The 21,254-nt window shown below is 41.4% G+C and overlaps 1 protein-coding gene across 3 annotated transcripts in view; it reads right to left on the bottom strand.

Annotated features, from left to right (window-relative positions):
* Positions 1-21,254, bottom strand: part of THSD4 (thrombospondin type 1 domain containing 4) — a 696,080-nt gene that overhangs the window by 50,713 nt on the left and 624,113 nt on the right. For all 3 annotated transcript variants that reach the window (XM_066592520.1, XM_066592521.1, XM_066592522.1), the window contains one exon: positions 10,816-10,991. In XM_066592520.1, coding sequence (XP_066448617.1) covers positions 10,816-10,991 — 176 coding nt within the window. The remainder of the gene's footprint in view (positions 1-10,815; positions 10,992-21,254) is intronic.

The raw sequence follows: 21,254 nt of genomic DNA, 5'->3' as shown, positions 1-21,254 counted from the left end.
TAATAGTTTATGCAAAATGATCGCTCAAAGCCGTCACTCAAACGTCGTTTGAGCGATCTTTCAGTGATCATCGCTCCGTGTAAATGGGTCTTAATAGAGTGTGAAAAAGTGGAACGCTTAGTTAGTGAATCTTTGCATTTTCAGCCATGTTGCTCAGGAAAGTCTGATAGAGCGAAATGTCCTACACTAACTGATGGAAAAATGAGATTTCATTCAAGTGGCCCTTTAAAAACAGCATGGATGTCAATAATCCCAACCAAAGCAATCTTTGATCAAATCAAGCCTACTGATATACTTGAGGCACAAATTAACCCATCTAACCTTATTGTGGAAATATAAAGTGAAGACCAAATTCACTGGAAAAGACAACTATGTTGGAAAAACACAGAGGACTAAGAGGGTGATTAGCAAAAAAGATGGATCAAAACTATTACATAAATCATGAGAAGGAACCAAAAGTGACATATTGGAAAAACACATTTCCTAGCACATGCTTGCTTGGCTGTTTTAGTAAATTATACATACCGTATTTTTCCATGTATAAGACGCATTTTTTTTAACAAATATTTTGCTCAAAAATCACACTGCGTCTTATACATGGGATGTAAGTTTTCATTGGAAATGATCCGAAGAAAGCTTACATGAATGTCGGCTGCAAGGTACCACTCACGGGTGTGCGGGAGCCCTTAGGGCTCCGTCACACTACCGGAGCGGGGATGCAGAACAGCAGCGTGGAGAAGCAGGGCAGCGATGCAGAGAAGCAGGGCAGCAGTGCAGCTAGGTGAGTATGCCTGCCCCCTCACACATACACACTACACACACATATACATTGCACACACAGCACATATACACAGTACACACATACATACAACACAGTCTACTCACTAACCACCTCCTCTCAGCACTGCCCGGCCAGTCTTCTGTCTCCTGTGCTTGGTCCCCCATAGCAACCTGTAAACAGCAGCCTCTCACGAAACAGCTGTGAAGAGCTACAGAGACCTGACAGGGAGCACGGAGAGGACGGTCCAGTAAGTATTACAGGGACTTATAGTGGTATTTAAACATAGAACAGTACTATGTTAGTACTGTTTTACGTTTAAAATTCTTTTTTCTTAATTTTGGGTGAGAAAGTAGGGTGGGAGTCTTATACACAGAAAAATACAGTATGTGCAATTTCTTCTTCATTTCGTCTCTACCTGGATGCAACTTCTGCCAGCCACTTTTTCTTGCAGAATGAAGGTTCTCACACCCCTGTGGAAATTTCATAAATATTTGACACCTAAAGATAAAGCTTATTTTACACAGGATGACTGTCTGGCGCATGAGCAACCAACAGTCATCCCAATGACTTATCGATCCTGTTCTTTCACATAGGAGCACCTCTTCCAACCGCCTCCATTCACTGTAAACAGGCAGTCAGTTATTCAAAGATGAATGACTGCCTGTTTACACTGAGCAAGAGTTTTACTCTAGTCATCTCATTTACAGTGAGCTGAAACAAAGGAACTAGCTACTACTAGGGTTTTCTCACTCACCAGCCTATCAGATCCAATTTTTTTTTTACATAGGACAATAATCACTGAAAATCCCATGTTGAGTGAAAGCCACCAATATACTATATTACAGTACAGGAAATCAGTTAGGTACACTTTAAAAATGGCCAAATGATGTACTGCATGAAAACACCATATATTAAACTTGTGCCTTGTCTAGAAATAAATATTTATGAGCAACTCTAATCTTTGCAATCAGGATAGAGATTTACAAAGTGCGGATTAATAAACCACAACACAGATTTGGTATATTCATCAAAAAATATTTAAAAAACAGATGTTTTTAATGTTAATGAAGAATAAAAGATTTATTATGTTCGTGCAGCAACCTCTACTAGACCATAATTCCTGAAATAAAGAATGACAATGTCTTGTAAAAAGTCAAAACAGAAAATTTCTTGGAGCGTAATAATGTTTATGGTGCCTGCAAAGGTTTTGGAGAATGTATTAATACTGCCAAGTTCACAAGATTAATAACTTAGGCCGCTTTGTCAGCTCTCAGGTATTGTTGGAAGACTTGTGACACCATTCAGCATGAGTTCCTTAGTTACATCACACAATGGTGTCAAGTAGCATTGATCAATCTGTTTGGAAAATGGAAAGGTAGAATCATTCGCTTTCCAGAAATAAAATCTGACTGGGAAAGCAATATGGGGTGGACAGAGCTGAAGAATTAGTTGATTAATAGTTTCACTAACTTCGAAGACATATATTATATTTTGTCAAAAAACGTAAGAAAAGCAATCAATCTTTTCCTAGGTAAGCTTTTTTTTTACATCACTAGATTTATGACAACATTTTTCAATTATTTAATTTCCAACACAGATTTATACTATTACTGAGTCCAATTGAAGAACATATGTAAGCCATAACTCAAAATTTTAAATATATGCTTGTCTACGCACCAGCACGGCTTCCTCTAATGACACCTGCAGAATTTTTTCTGGCCAGGATACCATGAAGTTTCAAATTCATTGGTTGACCACGGAGGTCTGTGATTGGCTTCAGCAGCCTGTGACATCTGTCCAACAGGCTGGCTGCAGCCTGTAAACAGAGCGCTGCTGGAGAGAATGGAGGTGTGGCACTGTGGTTGCTGGGACCCAGGACAGGTAGTGAGTTTCACCTCTTTGATTTTTGGGCATGGGGAACTGAAAAATATTTTATCTCAGAAAACCCCTTTAAATAACCACCTTTTTCTAGTAATCAACACAGAAATCCAGGTAATTCCAAAGAGTTTACTTTACTTTTTCTTGAAAGTGTACATGCATATGCAATAATTGCCCTTCACCAATATAGACTAAAACTAACTTTATTATTAGAGATGAGCGAGCACCAAAATGCTCGGGTGCTCGTTACTCGGGACGAAATTTTCGCGATGCTCGAGGGTTCGTTTCGAGTAACGAACCCCATTGAAGTCAATGGGCGACCCGAGCATTTTTGTATATCGCCGATGCTCGCTAAGGTTTCCATTTGTGAAAATCTGGGCAATTCAAGAAAGTGATGGGAACGACACAGCAACGGATAGGGCAGGCGAGGGGCTACATGTTGGGCTGCATCTCAAGTTCCCAGGACCCACTATTAAGCCACAATAGTGGCAAGAGTGGGCCCCCCCCTCCCAACAATTTTTACTTCTGAAAAGCCCTCATTAGCAATGCATACCTTAGCTAAGCACCACACTACCTCCAACAAAGCACAATCACTGCCTGCATGACACTCCGCTGCCACTTCTCCTGGGTTACATGCTGCCCAACCCCCCCCCCCCCACACACACACACACACACGACCCAGTGTCCACAGCGCACACCAAAGTGTCCCTGCGCAGCCTTCAGCTGCCCTCATGCCACACCACCCTCATGTCTATTTATAAGTGCGTCTGCCATGAGGAGGAACCGGAGGCACACACTGCAGAGGGTTGGCACGGCTAGGCAGCGACCCTCTTTAAAAGGGGCGATAGCCCACAATGCTGTACAGAAGCAATGAGAAATATAATCCTGTGCCACCGCCATCAGGAGCTGCACACGTGGGCATAGCAATGGGGAACCTATGTGCCACACACTATTCATTCTGTCAAGGTGTCTGCATGCCCCAGTCAGACCGCGTTTTTTTATAAATAGTCACAGGCAGGTACAACTCTGCAATGGGAATTCTGTGTGCACCCACAGCATGGGTGGCTCCCTGGAACCCACCGGCTGTACATAAATGTATCCCATTGCAGTGCCCTGGACAGCAGAGCTAACGTCAGATTAAATGCAGGTGGGCTTCGGCCCACACTGCATGCCCCAACCTGACCGGGGTTTTTCATTCATAGACACAGGCAGGTACAACTCCCTATTGTGAAGTCCCTGTGGACCGACACCATGGGTGGGTGCCAGGAAGCCACCGGCGGTACATAAATATATCCCATTGCATTGCCCATCACAGCTGAGGTAATGTCATGTTTAATGCAGGTGGGCTTCGGCCCACACTGCATGCCCCAGTCAGACTGGGGTTCTTTAGAAGTGGACACATGCAGTTACAACTCCGTGTGGACCCACAGCATGGGTGGGTGCCAGGAAGCCACCGGCGGTACATAAATATATCCCATTGCAGTGCCCAGCACAGCTGATGTAACGTCAGCTTTAATGCAGGTGGGCAAAAAATTAATTGGATTACACTGTAGGCGAGGGCCCCCAAAAATTGGTGTACCAACAGTACTAATGTACATCAGAAAAATTGCCCATGCCCAACCAAGAGGGCAGGTGAAACCCATTAATCGCTTTGGTTAATGTGGCTTAATTTGTAACTAGGCCTGGAGGCAGCCCAGTTAAAATAAAAATTGGTTCAGGTGCAAGTTTCAACGCTTTAATGAGCATTGAAACGTATAAAAATTGTTTACAAAAATTATATGACTGAGCCTTGTGGGCCTAAGAAAAATTGCCCGTTCGGCGTGATTACATCAGGTTTCAGGAGGAGGAGCAGGAGGAGGAGGATGAATATTATACACAGATTGATGAAGCTAAAAGGTCCACGTTTTTGATGGTGATAGAGAACAATGCTTCCATCCGCGGGTGCAGCCTACGTATTGCTTAGGTATCGCTGCTGTCCGCTGGTGGAGAAGAGAAGTCTGGGGAAATCCAGGCTTTGTTCATCTTGATGAGTGTAAGCCTGTCGGCACTATCGGTTGACAGGCGGGTACGCTTATCTGTGATGATTCCCCCAGCCGCACTAAACACCCTCTCTGACAAGACGCTAGCTGCAGGACAAGCAAGCACCTCCAGGGCATACAGCGAGAGTTCAGGCCACGTGTCCAGCTTCGACACCCAGTAGTTGTAGGGGGCAGAGGCATCACGGAGGACGGTCGTGCAACCGGCTACGTACTCCCTCACCATCCTTTTACAGTGCTCCCGCCGACTCAGCCTTGACTGGGGAGCGGTGACACAGTCTTGATGGGGAGCCAGAAAGCTGTCAAAGGCCTTAGAGAGTGTTCCCCTGCCTGTGCTGTACATGCTGCCTGATCTCCGCGCCTCCCCTGCTACCCAGCCCTCGGAACTGCGCCTTCGGCTACTAGCGCTGTCGGATGGGAATTTTACCATCAGTTTGTCTGCCAGGGTCCTGTGGTATAGCATCACTCTCGAACCCCTTTCCTCTTCGGGTATGAGCGTGGAAAGGTTCTCCTTATACTGTGGGTCGAGCAGTGTGTACACCCAGTAATCCGTAGTGGCCAGAATGCGTGTAACGCGAGGGCACGAGAAAGGCATCCTAACATGAAGTCAGCCATGTGTGCCAGGGTACCTGTACGCAACACATGGCTGTCCTCACTAGGAAGATCACTTTCAGGATCCTCCTCCTCCTTCTCCTCAGGCCATACACGCTGAAAGGATGACAGGCAAGCAGCATGGGTACCCTCAGCAGTGGGCTAAGCTGTCTCTTCCCCCTCCTCCTCATCCTCCTCATGCTCCTCCTCCTCCTCAACGCGCTGAGATATAGACAGGAGGGTGCTCTGACTATCCAGCGACATACTGTCTTCCCCCGCCTCTGTTTCCGAGTGCAAAGTGTCTGCCTCAAAGTTTCCAAGGACCTGGCAGATGGCTGCCAACCAGGCCCACTCTTCTGTAAAGAATTGAGGAGGCTGACTCCCACTGCGCCGCCCATGTTGGAGTTGGTATTCCACTATAGCTCTACGCTGCTCATAGAGCCTGGCCAACATGTGGAGCGTAGAGTTCCAGCGTGTGGGCACGTCGCACAGCAGTCGGTGCACTGGCAGATGAAACCGATGTTGCAGGGTGCGTAGGGTGGCAGCGTCCGTGTGGGACTTGCGGAAATGTGCGCAGAGCCGGCGCACCTTTCCGAGCAGGTCTGACAAGCGTGGGTAGCTTTTCAGAAAGCGCTGAACCACCAAATTAAAGACGTGGGCCAGGCATGGCACGTGCGTGAGGCTGCCGAGCTGCAGAGCCGCCACCAGGTTACGGCCGTTGTCACACACGACCATGCCCGGTTGGAGGCTCAGCGGCGCAAGCCAGCGGTCGGTTTGCTCTGTCAGGAGGCTGGAATCGGCACACGTGACGGGGCGGAGCTACGTGATGATGCGTAGAAGGGGGCGGAGCCAGAACGCCGCTGCTGCCGGACCGAGCCGAAGGCAGAAGACCCTTCTGCGCAAGCGCGTCTAATCGGGCGATTAGACGCTGAAGTTAGACGGAGCCATGGAGACGCAGACCCCAAGCGCAGGGAAGGTAAGTGAATAACTTCTGTATGGCTCATGTTTAATGCACGATGTATATTACAAAGTGCATTAATATGGCCATACAGAAGTGTATAACCCCACTTGCTTTCGCGAGACAACCCCTTTAACTACTCAATTCATTTTCCTCATATTGGATCATAGAGAATCATATTCTTTTCTGGGTAGTACTTTACCAACACAAAAGGTGAAAACTGCACCAATGAAACAAAGAAGTAAACATGTAATTCAGTAAAAAAAAGTGTAAGAGATCCATATGAAAACGGATAATGGATTCTTCACACTGAAGAGACCAAATTTCAGTTTTCTGAGTATTAAAGTGGTATTCCCATCTCCTCGTTGACGGATACGGAAACAGCCGAGCATGGCAGCCTTACACTGTTTCCGTAACTCGAAATGAATGAGTGTTATGCAAACAGGATACAGGAGCAAAAAAGGAAAAAATGAATACGGGCTTACCTCAGATGGCCGTTGGCAATCGACTAAACTTCATGAGAAAAACTGTAGATATGGAGGAGGGCTTTAACCATTAAAAATAATAACTTTATTGATTAAAACGCATACAGCTTACAGGTAAACGCTGTATGCGTTTTACACAATAAAGTTATTATTTTTAATGGTTGAAGCCCTCCTCCATATCTACAGTTTCTCTCAGGATACAAGAGCACCCTACATGGTTTTTCTCACACCCATTCACTTCAGTGGGAGTTACAGAAACAGCGTAAGACTGCTGCCTCAGCTGTTTTCATAACACCCTGCGAGGCAGTCAGGAAACCAGCTTTGGTTTTCTAATCTTAGCCTAGAAGTGCTGAGATGGGACAACCCCATTAAAGGGGTTGTCTCGCGGCAGCAAGTGGGTCTATACACTTCTGTATGGCCATATTAATGCACTTTGTAATATACATCGTGCATTAAATATGAGCCATACAGAAGTTATTCACTTACCTGCTCCGTTGCTAGCGTCCCCGTTGCCATGGTTCCGTCTAACTTCGGTGTCTTCTTGCTTTTTTAGACGCGCTTGCGCAGATGCATCTTCTCCCTTCGGCTGGTCTTGGAAGCATCGGCGTTTTGGCTCCGCCCCCTTTTCGCGTCATCGCGTAGCTCCGCCCCCGTCATGTGCCGATTCCAGCCAATCAGGAGGCTGGAACCGCCACACGTCATGGGGCGGAGCTACGCGATGATGCGTACAAGGGGGCGGAGCCAAAACGCAGATGCTTCCAAGACCAGCCGAAGGGAGAGGATGCATCTGCGCAAGCGCGTCTAAAAAAGCAAGAAGACACCGAAGTTAGACGGAACCATGGCAACGGGGACGCTGGCAACGGAGCAGGTAAGTGAATAACTTCTGTATGGCTCATATTTAATGCACGATGTATATTACAAAGTGCATTCATATGGCCATACAGAAGTGTATAGACCCACTTGCTTTCGCGAGACAACCCCTTTAAGGCCTCATTTAGATGGCCGTATTTCTGTCTTTCCATGTGCCTGCTGTCTGATCTCCACTGACAGTATACATTACATGTGATATTTTCATCCATGAGTATGGCCCAGAATAGGACAACTATCAATTTTTTCAGCCATACGAATAACCTCATAGTTTTTAACAGATCCATGTGCTGTCTGTGAAATACACAGACAGCACATGGACATAAAATATGCCCCTGGAAGTATATTTTAGGATTCCCTGGACACAAGAAAAGTTCACTTCTTTTACAGAAATAGAGTTTTCTTTAAATAGTGTGTTAATCCAAAGTGTTTGCATAATTCTTCACCTCTCTTATATGCCTACCTCATATATCCAAAGCGTTTACATAATTCTTCACATCTCTTACATGCTTACCTTCACATCTCTTATATACCTAACTCTTATATGCCTAGCTCAAGAATTCAAACACCAGACAGACAACTATTTCAAAGGAAACCATTTGACCTAGCAATATGTTTTTGCTGTATGCCAATAAAAATTAGGCTGCTGAGTAAAAACTATGATCTATACACCGTACCAATAATTCTTAATGCCCGTAGAGGACTTGCTACAGTCATCAATCAAATCATAAAAAATCTACAGCCCTCGAGATGTTCTTGCAATTAAATATCCTGTATTTTATTAGGTAAGTTCATCCAGGCATCAAAGGGACAGGCAAGGATTGAATAATGTTAGTATAGAACGTTTCGCTCCATTAGACTTTCCTCGGCAACACTGCTGACAATGCAAGGACAAGTCAGTCATAATAATAAACAATAGTGGATTCAATCTATTGAAACAAATACATAGGAGTAATGGTCTAAGCAACCTATGAGCGGTTCGAAACTGATACAAGCCAATTAAGATAATTATAATACAACAGTGTATTATAATTTAATAATGTTATCAATTCATCAACATTCTGTATGCAGATATGTCAAAGCATTTATAGTAATAGAGTGTGAAAAAAGTGGAACGTTTTGTTAGTGGCCAACTTATGTCTTTGCATTTTCAGCCATGTTGCTCAGAAAAGTCTAATGGAGTGAAACGTTCTACACTAACTGCTATGCCAACATTATTCTGTCCTTGCCTTTCCCTTTCATGCCTGGATCAATTTACCTAATAAAATATGGGATATTTAATTGCAAGAACATCTTGAGGGCTGTAGATTTCTTTTTTAATAGATTAGTAACCTTTGTGGTACTTGTGCATCTTGTCTCCACCGGAAGCTAGGGATTGACCGGCCTTAGCTGCAGGTAACACCCTGGTCAAGCTTGGTCTAGCCGCCAATTGGCTGTTGGTGTCTGCTGTCCCATCCCCACTGAAACTGCAGGTCATCGGAGAGGAGACGGACAGCGGCCGGGGAGGACACCGACAGAGCATCTGGGAACACCCAGGGGAGAGTGAGGAAGAGTGGGCGCCTGCAGAGGAGACTGACAGCGGCCGGGGAGGACACTGACAGCGTGGCTGGGAGCACAGAGGGGAGGGCAGCGCACAATTAACTTCATGCTGTTTTTTGTTTATTTAATATAGAAGGCAGAAGTGACAGCATTCAGTGGTGCAAAAAATATTTAAATCTTCTTTATTTCTCCAGACGTACAAATAGCAACAACATTTCGACTCCTGCGAGTCAAGCTTGAAAAACTTGCAAGAGTTGAAACGTTGCTGCCATCTATACGTCTGGAAGGAATAAAGATTTAAATATTTTTTGCACCACTAAATGCTGTCACTTCTTGCTTCTATGGTCTGTATTGAGAACCGTGGATTCAGGTTCTGCTGTGGCTTTTAATGTTTTGTTGCCCCACTGTAGACAGCATAAGGAATTGTGCTGCTGACATTTGTGAAACTACTTTTTTTTTGTTTATTTATTGCCCCACTAAGCCTCTTTTTTTCAGGATATTGTACTTATGAATAATTAAGTCTAAAAAGCCTTTTATGTGACTTAATGATTGGTCCATAACATTTATTCACCCAATCACCAGTCTGTGTAAAAGAGCCAGCTGTCAGCCAATGAATAAGCAAACACTTTGGCAGTTGATCTGGGCTTTTTAGTAGACATAAAAATGAAAAGAGAGATGTACAGCCGACCAATGGGGATGAACAATCGTATTAATGATCATTTGTCCCTATACAGATAATCATCTGCCATGTGTGAGCCGATAAAGAGCTGATCAGCATGCTTTGTCAATTGGTACTCATTACAACTGGTCCATACTTGGCCAGTGTTAACGACCATAAGAGGTGTGCTTGTCTGGAGCATTAGACATTAGCTTGTTAGAGCACAATCCCTATCACTCTGGCTCAGTACTGGATCTTAGGTCACATGATGTGCAAGTTAGCTGTTAGCATGTAGATGCAAGTTAAAGCTCTATACACATGTGTTAGTTCTTCTTCTTTAGGCTTCTGTTTTAACAGCCATGATTACATAGAATGTTGCACAATTCAATTAAAAAGGTAAATGTGATAAATCCATAATATGTCCATGGGATCTGTTAAGCTCCATTAGGATCTGATAAAAATGGATATTGTACTAAATCATTATATTATACTAAAATAATGTGTAGAAATGTGTATAAAAGGAGTGTATTGGTCACAGTTGCTCTTTAAAGTGGCTCACGGGTTCTGGATAAGCAAAGATGGTCACACCGTTTCTCTGACTATCTGATGCACATTCTGCATTAGTTTGCATCATTAGTCTAAGACAACCCACACTGCTCTGATTGGTCATTGCTACCCATGTGAACAGCACAGGCCAGTCAGAGTACCATATAGTGCTTTTGACTACTGATGCTTATCAATGAACAGTGTGTATCAGGAAGTCAGAGAAATGGTGCAGCCATCTGTATTTGTCCAGGACCAGAGTGTCCCTTTAAGTCTGTCTGAACGCATATCTGCCAATCTTGAGCTGACTTGCTTTAACAAATTATAGCAGGCTATATACTGTATAAGACAACTTTCTTAGCTTCCATATATTCAGAAAATCATTTCAGCAATTCTAATTGTGATTATAAGCAACGTCTTACAGGGGGGAGAACAAATCATCACTTAATATCAGACTATGAAGCCTATGTTGTACTTACATAAACATCCAGTATTTCATTTGTTGGCCCCTCTGCTAGAAATGATTCGCCTGCAGTGCTTGATATTTCATTTGGTCGTTTATATGTGAACATTGTTCCTCCTCCTTCATATTTCCCAGGTCTGTCAATTGCCCAATTTCCATTGATGATTGATCTTCCAGATCGACTGCGAAGAGCTAGTAGACAAATAGATATTGTGCTGTAAATACTAATACTTTAGTATGATGCATTAAGCTAAAATCCACACAGAAAAAAAGAATCTCAGACAAACATTTTTTAAAACTTCATAACTAACAAAAAAGAAAATATTAGAAATAAAACTTTAGCAATGTCCAAAACAAAAGCAAAATACATATTTGAGACATGGGCCATCACTTGGGTAAAGCAAAAGTAAAGAACATTGTGAAATATTGTCCTACTTTGTGGAGACTGTTTAAAGCAACCCTCCAGTCGTAGAGAAACAAACATGGTTGCACATCTTCTCTGACTACATGATGCACACTGTGGATTACTTTACATCAGTAGTCTAAGACAGGGGTCCCCAACTCCAGTCCTCAGGGACCACCAACAGGTCATATTTTCAGAATATCCCATGGTAAGAACACCAGTGGCAATGTGTGAGGCACTGACAATAATTACATCACCTGTGCAACACTGAGGAGATCCAGAAAACATGACCTGTTGGCAGTCCCTGAGGACTGGAGTTGGGGAACCCTGGTCTAAGATACTACACTCTGCTCTGATTGACCATAGTGTTGAGTGATTATTGAAATATTTGGGTCAGATGCACCCGACGTTCTAGAAATGATCATGAATCAGGATGACTGTTTACGACTTGCTAGCACTCTGGCCTTTCAGTGCTGGGGATCCAGGCTCAGCTCCTACCAAGGTCAACATCTGCATGACTTTGAAAAGCACCATCCAGATGTTGCCCTTGGTCAGTCTTTAACCTACAACCCCAGCAGTGCAACAATTGACTGACAAGTTATCCTTTCTCTAGAGGAGGAAAAGATGGAGAAGAATAAGAATAATAAACACAAAGAGAACATACAGACGCCGTGCATAAGCCATGTGTCAATTATTTCTATTGACCACATATATTTCTGCATGTAAATTAGATCATTTCTAAGGCATCTTTTTCCTAGATGAACAAGACCAATTTTTCTCTCGCTATAAAAGACACCTGGCACTTAATAATCTCACCGTCTGTCTTATGAAATCTCTACAGCTTTCCTATATCCTACTTAAAATGTGGAGTCCAAAACTGAATCCTATACTCTACATGTAGTCTTACAAGAGAGTTATAAAGGAATAATATTATACTGGAATCACAGCTTTTTAGCTTTCCTTTTTTTCAGTAAAAGTATAAAAAGTATATGTATAACATATATATGCTTTTACTGGATGGCACAAGAAGGTAATGATTTTGTATCCCAAGCAATTGGAGGCCTTAATGAAATTTAAGAGAAATTAAGGGTGGACACATCTGTACTCGTACTTTCAGGAATTAAAAAGCATATAAAAAGCTAGTATCTTTAGATTATTATCCTGATTAGGTTCTGTAATGTGATTTTTCAGAATTCTCTTAGTGGTCTGCAGTAGGATTGATGACAGTCTGTAGTTCGCTTCCCATTCACATGCTACATAATGCTGTGAAAAAGGTTTGGAACGGTGTTAGCCAGTAAAGCAAAATGTGATTGTTCTCAGTAAGAAAAACCAAGTAATCTTGTAGATATGATACCTTTCATTGGCTAGGATGTGAAAGTTTTATTGTCTCTAAATTGGTGTTAAAGGGTCACCAGGCCAGCGTGTTATCTCTGCTCAAGATTTCTCATATTCTCCACTGATGTAAAAAGCCCCCACCTAGGTTCAGTCCATTCTTGACAGTGTCAAAAATGGTTATAAACTTGTACTTCCAAAGTCTTCTGTAACGCTGAGATTTGAATCTATTAAAAAGTATCATATCTATAAAATGACTTGGTCTCTCTTACTGAGAACAGTCCCATAATGCTGTGAATGGCATTCTATAACTTGGCTATGAATTTCCCTTTGCAGACTTGCAGGACTTTAAATCACTGTTAATGCCAATTGGGGCAAAGTGAATACCAGCATGGCCATATAAGGAATCCTCAGTTTTTTTCTAATGTACAGTACTGTGCAAAAGTTTTAGGCAGCTGTAGAAAAAATATTGCAAAGTAACACCAAGTATTGATTTGATTTAGATTTATTTATTGTTAAGTCCATTTGCATTTTGTTAATGGAAACAATAAACTAGAACACTTCCATTTTTAAAAGCAGTCCAAAGCCCCATTTAGACACATAGATTATCGCCTGAAATTCGTTATAATGATAAAAGTGAGCCATGGTTTTGCTTTTAAAGACGGACATTTTTTTCCTAACGAAAATCAGCAGAAAATGTTGGGCTATTCAGTCGTTGTATTAGCGTTGTGTAATGTTTGTATTGAAAACTCCCCTAAAATCGCTGAACGACTGAACAATGTCATTTTGACCAAACGAAAAGCAAATGGCTGAACGATGGATTTTAAAGGGGTTGTCCCGCGAAACAAAGTTGGGGTATACACTTCTGTATGGCCATATTAATGCACTTTGTAATGTACATTGTGCATTAATTATGAGCCATACAGAAGTTATTCACTTACCTGTTCCGTTGCTAGCGTCCTCGTCTCCATGGTGCCGTCTAATTTTCAGCGTCTAATCGCCCGATTAGACGCGCTTGCGTAGTCCGGTCTTCTCCGTGTTGAATGGGGCTGCTCGTGCTGGAGAGCTGCTCCTCGTAGCTCCGCCCCGTCACGTGTGCCGATTCCAGCCAATCAGGAGGCTGGAATCGGCAATGGACCGCACAGAAGACCTGCGGTCCACCGAGGGTGAAGATCCCGGCGGCCATCTTCGCAAGGTAAGTAAGAAGTCACCGGAGCGCGGGGATTCGGGTAAGTACTATCCGTTTTTTTTTTTCAACACATGCATTGGGTTTGTCTTGCGCCGAACGGGGGGGCTATTGAAAAAAAAAAAAACGTTTTGGCGCGGGACAACCCCTTTAAGTGGACTGAAAGACAAACGATGAGCGAATCTTAACAAAGAAACTGCACGATGGGCGCAAGATGGACACAACGATTATCGCTTACACAATGGTTTTTGAGCGAATTTCAAGCGATAATCGTTGTGTCTAAAAGGGCCTTTCCAGTGAATGTGAACAAGTGAACGATTTTGCAAGCGAACGAGCAAATGATTTCTCTGCATGAGTGAACTCTGTCATTGTTTGCTCGTGCAAATGATAAATCACTCAGTGTAAAAGCACCCTTACTTTGCAGCAGTTTTGGACACCGGCCTAAAACGCTTGCAGAGTCCTATAGTACCTCCTTAGAGATGTGTGACCAGTATTATCATCCAGTAGCCAGCACATTGCTGCAAGGGCATATACAACCACTACAGCTAAAACTTTGCTTACTTTATTTTTACTTTATACTTTATATCCATTTTACTAAATTATCACATCCATACAAACCGCTATTAAAATGACCAAAGTCTATAAAACAAAATCCTATTCTCTTCCTAATTTTCAAACCCCAGCATTCCTCCTATGACTTCCAGAAGAACATTCTACAAGACTAGTTTGCTTTAAAAAATGGATTAACTATAAATTGTAGGAAAAAAAACTGTAAAATGGGTTATCCATGAAAATCTCATATGATATGGAGCTAAGCAGGCAAATTCATATGTCAAAGACATTTCTCTTGATTAATGCTGAATATTCTACTTTCTCAATACAGTACGTCTGGCCAGTACTTCACTATTTACATTAGTCTGTATATAACATCAGTGGAGTTTAGCTGTAATATATGAACTGTTAATCTGACTCTGTATTACCGGACACAATTTGTGTCTAGATTTCCTTTAATCATATGCCTTAAAATCTACAATAGAATATAATAATATTATTCCCACATCTAATAAACACCTCATATCCTGTTTAAAGCTGATAGTTGATATGTATTTGTTAACCGGTTGTTCCCATACAATATATTGTAATGGGATGGTGTAGACAGGGTTGCTTTCCCAGCATTGGTAATGTGATTTTTATGTAACTCTCTCACATAATTTTCATCCAGTAAGAAGAGATTTATTGTATCAGTCAAACAACTGAACATTTTTACACAGTGAGGGTAGAAAACTAAAGTATCTGTGGATACTTCATGGGAGAACTTTAGAATGATGTCTGGATAATTTGTGATCTTATCATGGTAGCATAAAATAGGAAGAAACAAGAGTATGTGGGAAAGAGAACAGCGCCTATTTTACTAACTACACCATTCTGTAGAGATGGACAGCTGAAAAGCATGGGATTTCATTTCACTTTTCAGACATTTGTTCCTAAATGTCAACAAAGTGCAACCTTCCCCAAACACAGCCGATTCTACAACTCTGTGAGTTGATTCAAGGGTCTTGCTTTATTTTATTCTGTCTTTATGTTATGTTTTTAGTAAGAACTACTTAAGGTGCTGTCTCATGAAAACAACCCGTATCCATCTTCTATATTAGAGCAAATGCCTGTTAAAGAGGAGGCTCCCCAATTAGGATCCCCTCTGTGAGTCAAAACAGAGAGCCAGTCTTCCATGTCTTGTAGTAATTAGAGATGGGCGAGCGTACTCACTAAGGCAAATTACTCGAGTGAGTATTGCCTTTCGCAATTATCTGCCCACTCATCTCAAAAGATTCGGGTGTTGGCGGGGGAGAGCGGGGGGGAACGGAGGGGAGATCTCTCCCCTCCCCCCCCCCCCCCCCCCGCTCCACCCTGCTCACTCCCGCAACTCACCGCTCACCCCCGCCGGCACCCGAATCTTTTGAGACGAGCGGGCAGGTACTCGCAAAAGGCAATACTCGCTCGAGTAATTTGCCTTAGCGAGTACGCTCGCTCATCTCTAGTAGTAATACATTTCCCATTCAGCAATTATGTTGAGTTTTATGAAGGCTGAAAATGATTACTGACCCTTCTGATGTCAAAATGAAAAATATCTCATCAAGCAGCAATGACAACAAGTAGAAATTAGAGACTGTATACAGGGGACCATTTACAGTGGTTTATCTACATTAAAAAGCTTTAACTTCAGACTCTCTTGAGTTGAAAGTGACCATACTCAAAGACAAATGGCCAACCAAAGGAATTTTATAGACTGCCGTCTTGCAAGTCAGTAATAAAGTGTAAAACCAAATTATAACTTTGTATTATCATTGCACATGCAGAACATACAGTATAATCAATATGGTCTGAATCAACTTCTATTAACCCCCACACACACAATGATTAGAAATCACAGAGGCAGAGGAATACAGGAGAAAAGAAAATATTTTTTTGAAAATATTCACTGTGTGTATTCCTTAAAACGTAACTTTTAATAAACAATGCTTAAAACTCAGGTGCCTCACTGACACGATGTCACATTCACAAACGAACATACAAGACTAATATAGGCTCGACATGGAGCCAGTAGTGAAAAAATATATGAGAAAGCCCTATGGTAGGTGGTAGCCCGCAAGAAAGGCCGGTAGCACCTTGTGTGGATGATTACCGAATGAAGCGGTGCTAGATGTTAGATGCTACTTATCATAGATAATGTCAAATGAATTAGTACTGACCGACCGTGGCTAAGGGCTAGTGACCAAAATAAGGGTCAATGACTCATAGATTTAACGAGAGTATGAGAAACAAAATTCTGGGACAATGCCAGAAACAGGTAGATGACTGGTATAAGTGTTGTCCAGGAACCCCGGACAACCAGAATAAATTGGTTCTCAAAGGTTAGTTGGTTCAACGCGTTTCTGTCAGAAGCTGACTCATCAGGAACCTTATAGTGAAATAGTTGTCATCCCAAAATTGGGTATAATAACGCGTAAAAATATATGAGTATGAGGTTGCCGTAACCTCAGGGTAGAGGGTATGCAACAGTCCAGAAATAATGGCCCGATATTAGCCGTAAGATGGCCTATACACTGTGCCCCCTTGTTAACCCTTTCCTAAGTGGTGAGAAATCAACACCAAGACCGTACACCTGAGAGCACTGGTAGCGCAGATTAATGGTTAGCTGAACACTAGGATAGATGTTCAGCAAAGAAAACCCCCAATAGGTTGGTGTACAAAAAAAGGTCTAGGCTAGTCTATTTAGCCAGTATGGTAATGATCCTATACTGACAGTAGTAGAGGAGATTCCCCAATACAACAAAGAATAGAGCAGGAGAGAGAGAGAGACTGGAGGACCTGTCAGCAAAATAAAAAAAAAATCTATACTCACCTGTGCCTTTGCCGGGCTGTTCACCAGGAACCTGCTGCTCTTCTGATGTTCCTCCTGCAGCCTTTCTATCACAGTGTAGAAGCTGGAACTTTTTTTCCCATGACATATTAGGGCTATTTTTTCAATATATTTTTCACAGATTTTTTTTTCAGTTTTTTAGTTTTATTTGGGGTAAAAAGCTAAGAAAAGAATTTTTTTAACATTTATAGTTTTTTTTAATTAGTATATTTACATTAAAATAAAGTATAGGAATGGGCTCCTCATTTTGTTTTGGACATTTTCCTATATAATAGGTATGGTTTTGAGTTACAGGGCGCATATAGCAATGGTTTTGGTTCGTGTCAGCTTTGGGCTATTTTCTTTCTTATGTATACATTGTTGTTTTATTCTGTCATTTTTTTTCTTACTTATGGATGTCATTATTTTTTTTACTATCTATGTCCCCCATGACATCATATAAGACCTCTGGGGGACATTCATGTTTTTGTTTTTTTTATTTGACTTTTTTTTTCCACACTAGCTGGGGCATCCATAGGTGAGAAACATCCCCTATAGTGAGAATAGTCACTGGCAGTGCTGATCAGGGTCTTCTAGGACCCTGAAGCCCTGCTGTGCCAGGGGGATCCCAGCAGTCACTGACTGCCATCTCGTGTAATGGAAGAAAGATTTCCACTTTCACTTTTTTGGTACATAGCACTCATTGAGCATTGTGTACTAAATAAAGGAGATGGCAGAAAGGGTTAAAACCTACTTCTCCCCCCTCCTCTGGGCTAACAGCTGACTACCCGTTCTGCTTCTGATTGATTGTAGAAGCAGGAAGCTTTAATCCCATAATTTTACATTTGGCTGGGCTTTAAGTCCTGTACCAAGAGCCATAAATTTACAGTGCTTGGTCCTTAATGGGTTAAATATTGAAAAATAAAAAGAATAAAAAAAAAACCATTGGACATAATTAGTGTTACTATATCTGTAACAATTTGTACTCTAAAATAACACTTTATTCAGCATGGTAAATTCCATAAAAGAGTAATAGAAAGTAATTAGAGATGAGCGAACGTGCTCGGCCACGCCCCTTTTTCGCCCGAATACCGCGATTTTCGAGTACTTCCGTACTCGGCGAAAAAATTCGGGGGTCGCCGTGGCGCCGCGGGGGGTTGCAGCGGGGAGTGGGGGGGAGAGGGAGAGAGAGAGGGCTCCCCCCTGTTCCCCGCTGCTACCCTCCCCCCGCCACGCCTCTCCTCGCCCCCCGGCGCACCCGAGTACTTTTCACCCGAGTAGTGAAGTACTCGAAAATCGCGGTATTCGGGCAAAAAAGGGGCGTGGCTGAGCACGTTCGCTCATCTCTAAAAGTAATCAAAAAAATCATATATACTTCCAAATGGTGCCAATATAAACTACAAGTCATCCTGCAAAAAACAAGCACTTACACAGCTTTGCTGATGGAAAAATAAAAATGCTCTGGTCTTGGAATGTGGAGACACACAAAAACTGTTATTGTAAAAAAAAAAAGTTTAAATTGTGCAAAAGTAGTAAAACAAAATAAAACCTCTATAAATTTGGTGTTGTCATAATCATAATGAGATGGAGAATAAACTTAACATTACACAATGAAATCTGTAAAACGATACACCCAAAACAATGGTGAAATTGCTTTTTTTCCATTGCCCCTACCACAAAATAGCAAATAAAAGTTATTCAATACATATGTGCCCGAAATTTGTTCCTATAAAAACTAGAACTTGTTATGACTACTGAAACACAAAAGAAGAAATGATTTGCTGGTTCTTAAGACTAAAATTACTTATATCACTAAAGGGCTAAAAATGCACATGAGGTCACTGAGTTATGTGCCAAATATTTTTACATGATACAAATTCAAAATCTACAATAAAAAAAGTGACATTTTCGGGAGGGTTTTTCCAATTTTAATGTCAATGGGTTCTGCTAGATCTTTATTATTCTGCTAGACTCTTGTTGTTTCAGAGTTTTTGCCCACTGGAAGATCCTCTGGTACTCTAATGGGCCAGTCTGACCATGAACATACCTATATAAAGCAAGATAAGCTACTTATGGAAGTCTAGCTGGAATCTCTCTATTCAAGTATGAAGGTATACAAAATATGAATATATTCATGACTGGCAAAGCAAATTTTCTTCAAGTTACACCAATAGCGAGCTGAAACTATTTTTCATTCTATTAATATTTGCATATAACAAAATGGAACAATTATTCATTACCCAGTTGTCCCCAGAACTAGCCCATCATAGCTTATCTTCTAAACATAAAAGATGATCATATACAGTACTAGCTGCTATACCCGGCTATACTTGGTGCAGGTGTTGCACAGAAATTTTTATGCGGTTGTGGTTACTTCAGAGGAACCAAGGAATAAAATATGTATGCACCTAGAGAAGTGTTAGATTCTCCTAAGACTGCATATACCAATGTTCCTCTGCAGAACGTGCCATCCCTCCCACTCTCCTCACTTTTTACCCTTAAAGGCAACGCCCCTTTTTATTCAATTTACCCCTAGACTGAAGGTTGCAGGCCCTTCTTAGCCTTAAAGGCATGCTCCGTCCCTGCAGTCCATGGCCGCTTCCTCATGTTCTTTACAGCCTTTCAGTATATGCACACAGAGGTTAGTTGGATTGTTATATACACATAGAGGAGCATTATAGTCTCCTCGGTATATACACAGAGAGGTGAGGTAGATTCTCCTCAGCAAACAAATCATTTCCCTCAGCTTTATGGTTTCTGAGAAAAGAATTCTCTCATGTATCATGGATTTTCGCACAGTTTTTCATGCATAGAATTGAATACTGATGTTGCGACCCCTTAACTTTTCCTATTTATGACTTAAAGAATGGTCATGGCAAATTTCAAGTTTGTGCATTACAGATTAGTTGCATTACATAGGGGGTGACTTACTTTGGCGCTTAGAATTGAATAAACAAGTTGTGACCCATTCACTATTCCTACTTATAACCTATAGAATGATCGTGCCAAATTTCAAGTTTGTACAGCATCGGGAAGTTAGAGAATTAGATTAGGCACAAAACATAGGGTGTCACTTACTTTTGCACTTAGAAATAAATAATCAAGTTGCGACCCCTTTACTTTTCCTATTTAGGACCTAAAGAATGGTCATGCCAAATATCAAGTTTGTACGACACTGGGAAGTTAGACAATTAGTGGTGAGTCAGTCAGTGAGGGCTTTTGCCAAAGGATGAATGGATAGCAATACCATAAATGTACCAGATACTGAAAGTGCTCTGCATTTTGCATTGTGCCCTTTTCTCAACACCTGAGGCAAGTGTCATTTGCAGCATAATACTGTACATTCAGTAGAATGTAATTTCTTGCTAATTGTATTGTATCAAGCTTCATTACATATGTACACGTTCATATAATTACCACATACCTGCATCTGTTTACAACTAAATTAAATATTTTAATATAACTTTGTCTTCAGGAATAGTCTATCATAGTTTATGTTCTAAGTATTAATAACACATTATATAAAAAAAAACACATTATAATTTATTTCGGTTGTGCATTTCAGACCACATCTAATTAATGTTTTGCCTTTCTCTTTAATGTATTACCTGCATGAAGTACCTACCAGTATTATGTTAAATTTAAAAAAGATTTTAGTTTTAAATGGATGCAGGTACGTGTTAATTATATTAACATTTACAAATTTAATGAACCTTGGCATTATACAATTAGTAAGAAATTACACTCCACTGAATGCATTACGCTGCAGAGTGACACTTACCCCTGGTGTCAAGAAAAGGGCACAGTGCCAAACGCAGAGCACCTTCAGCATCTGGCACATTTAGTGGAAATACTACACTGAATATTATTATACCTTCACTCCTTTCAAATGTTACTGTAACTGATGTTTAATTAGGCAAATGAAGACTGGAACACGTGCAACAAGTACATTAGAGATTTCTTTACTCTCTCATGTAGTTACCGAAAGTACTCTTCTCACAATGTGATTATGTAAATAGCAATTAAACCAAAAGGAGCTTTAGAAAATCAATATCAATGGAAAGTATTTAATGTATAAAAGGTGCATTTATTTTTTAAATTCTAGAGTCAAGGAGAGTGTAAATGTAAAATTAAAAA

Source organism: Eleutherodactylus coqui, chromosome 2, assembly GCF_035609145.1.
Source record: "Eleutherodactylus coqui strain aEleCoq1 chromosome 2, aEleCoq1.hap1, whole genome shotgun sequence".
Taxonomy (NCBI): Eukaryota; Metazoa; Chordata; class Amphibia; order Anura; family Eleutherodactylidae; genus Eleutherodactylus; species Eleutherodactylus coqui.
This window is presented reverse-complemented; position numbering and strand designations above follow the sequence as displayed.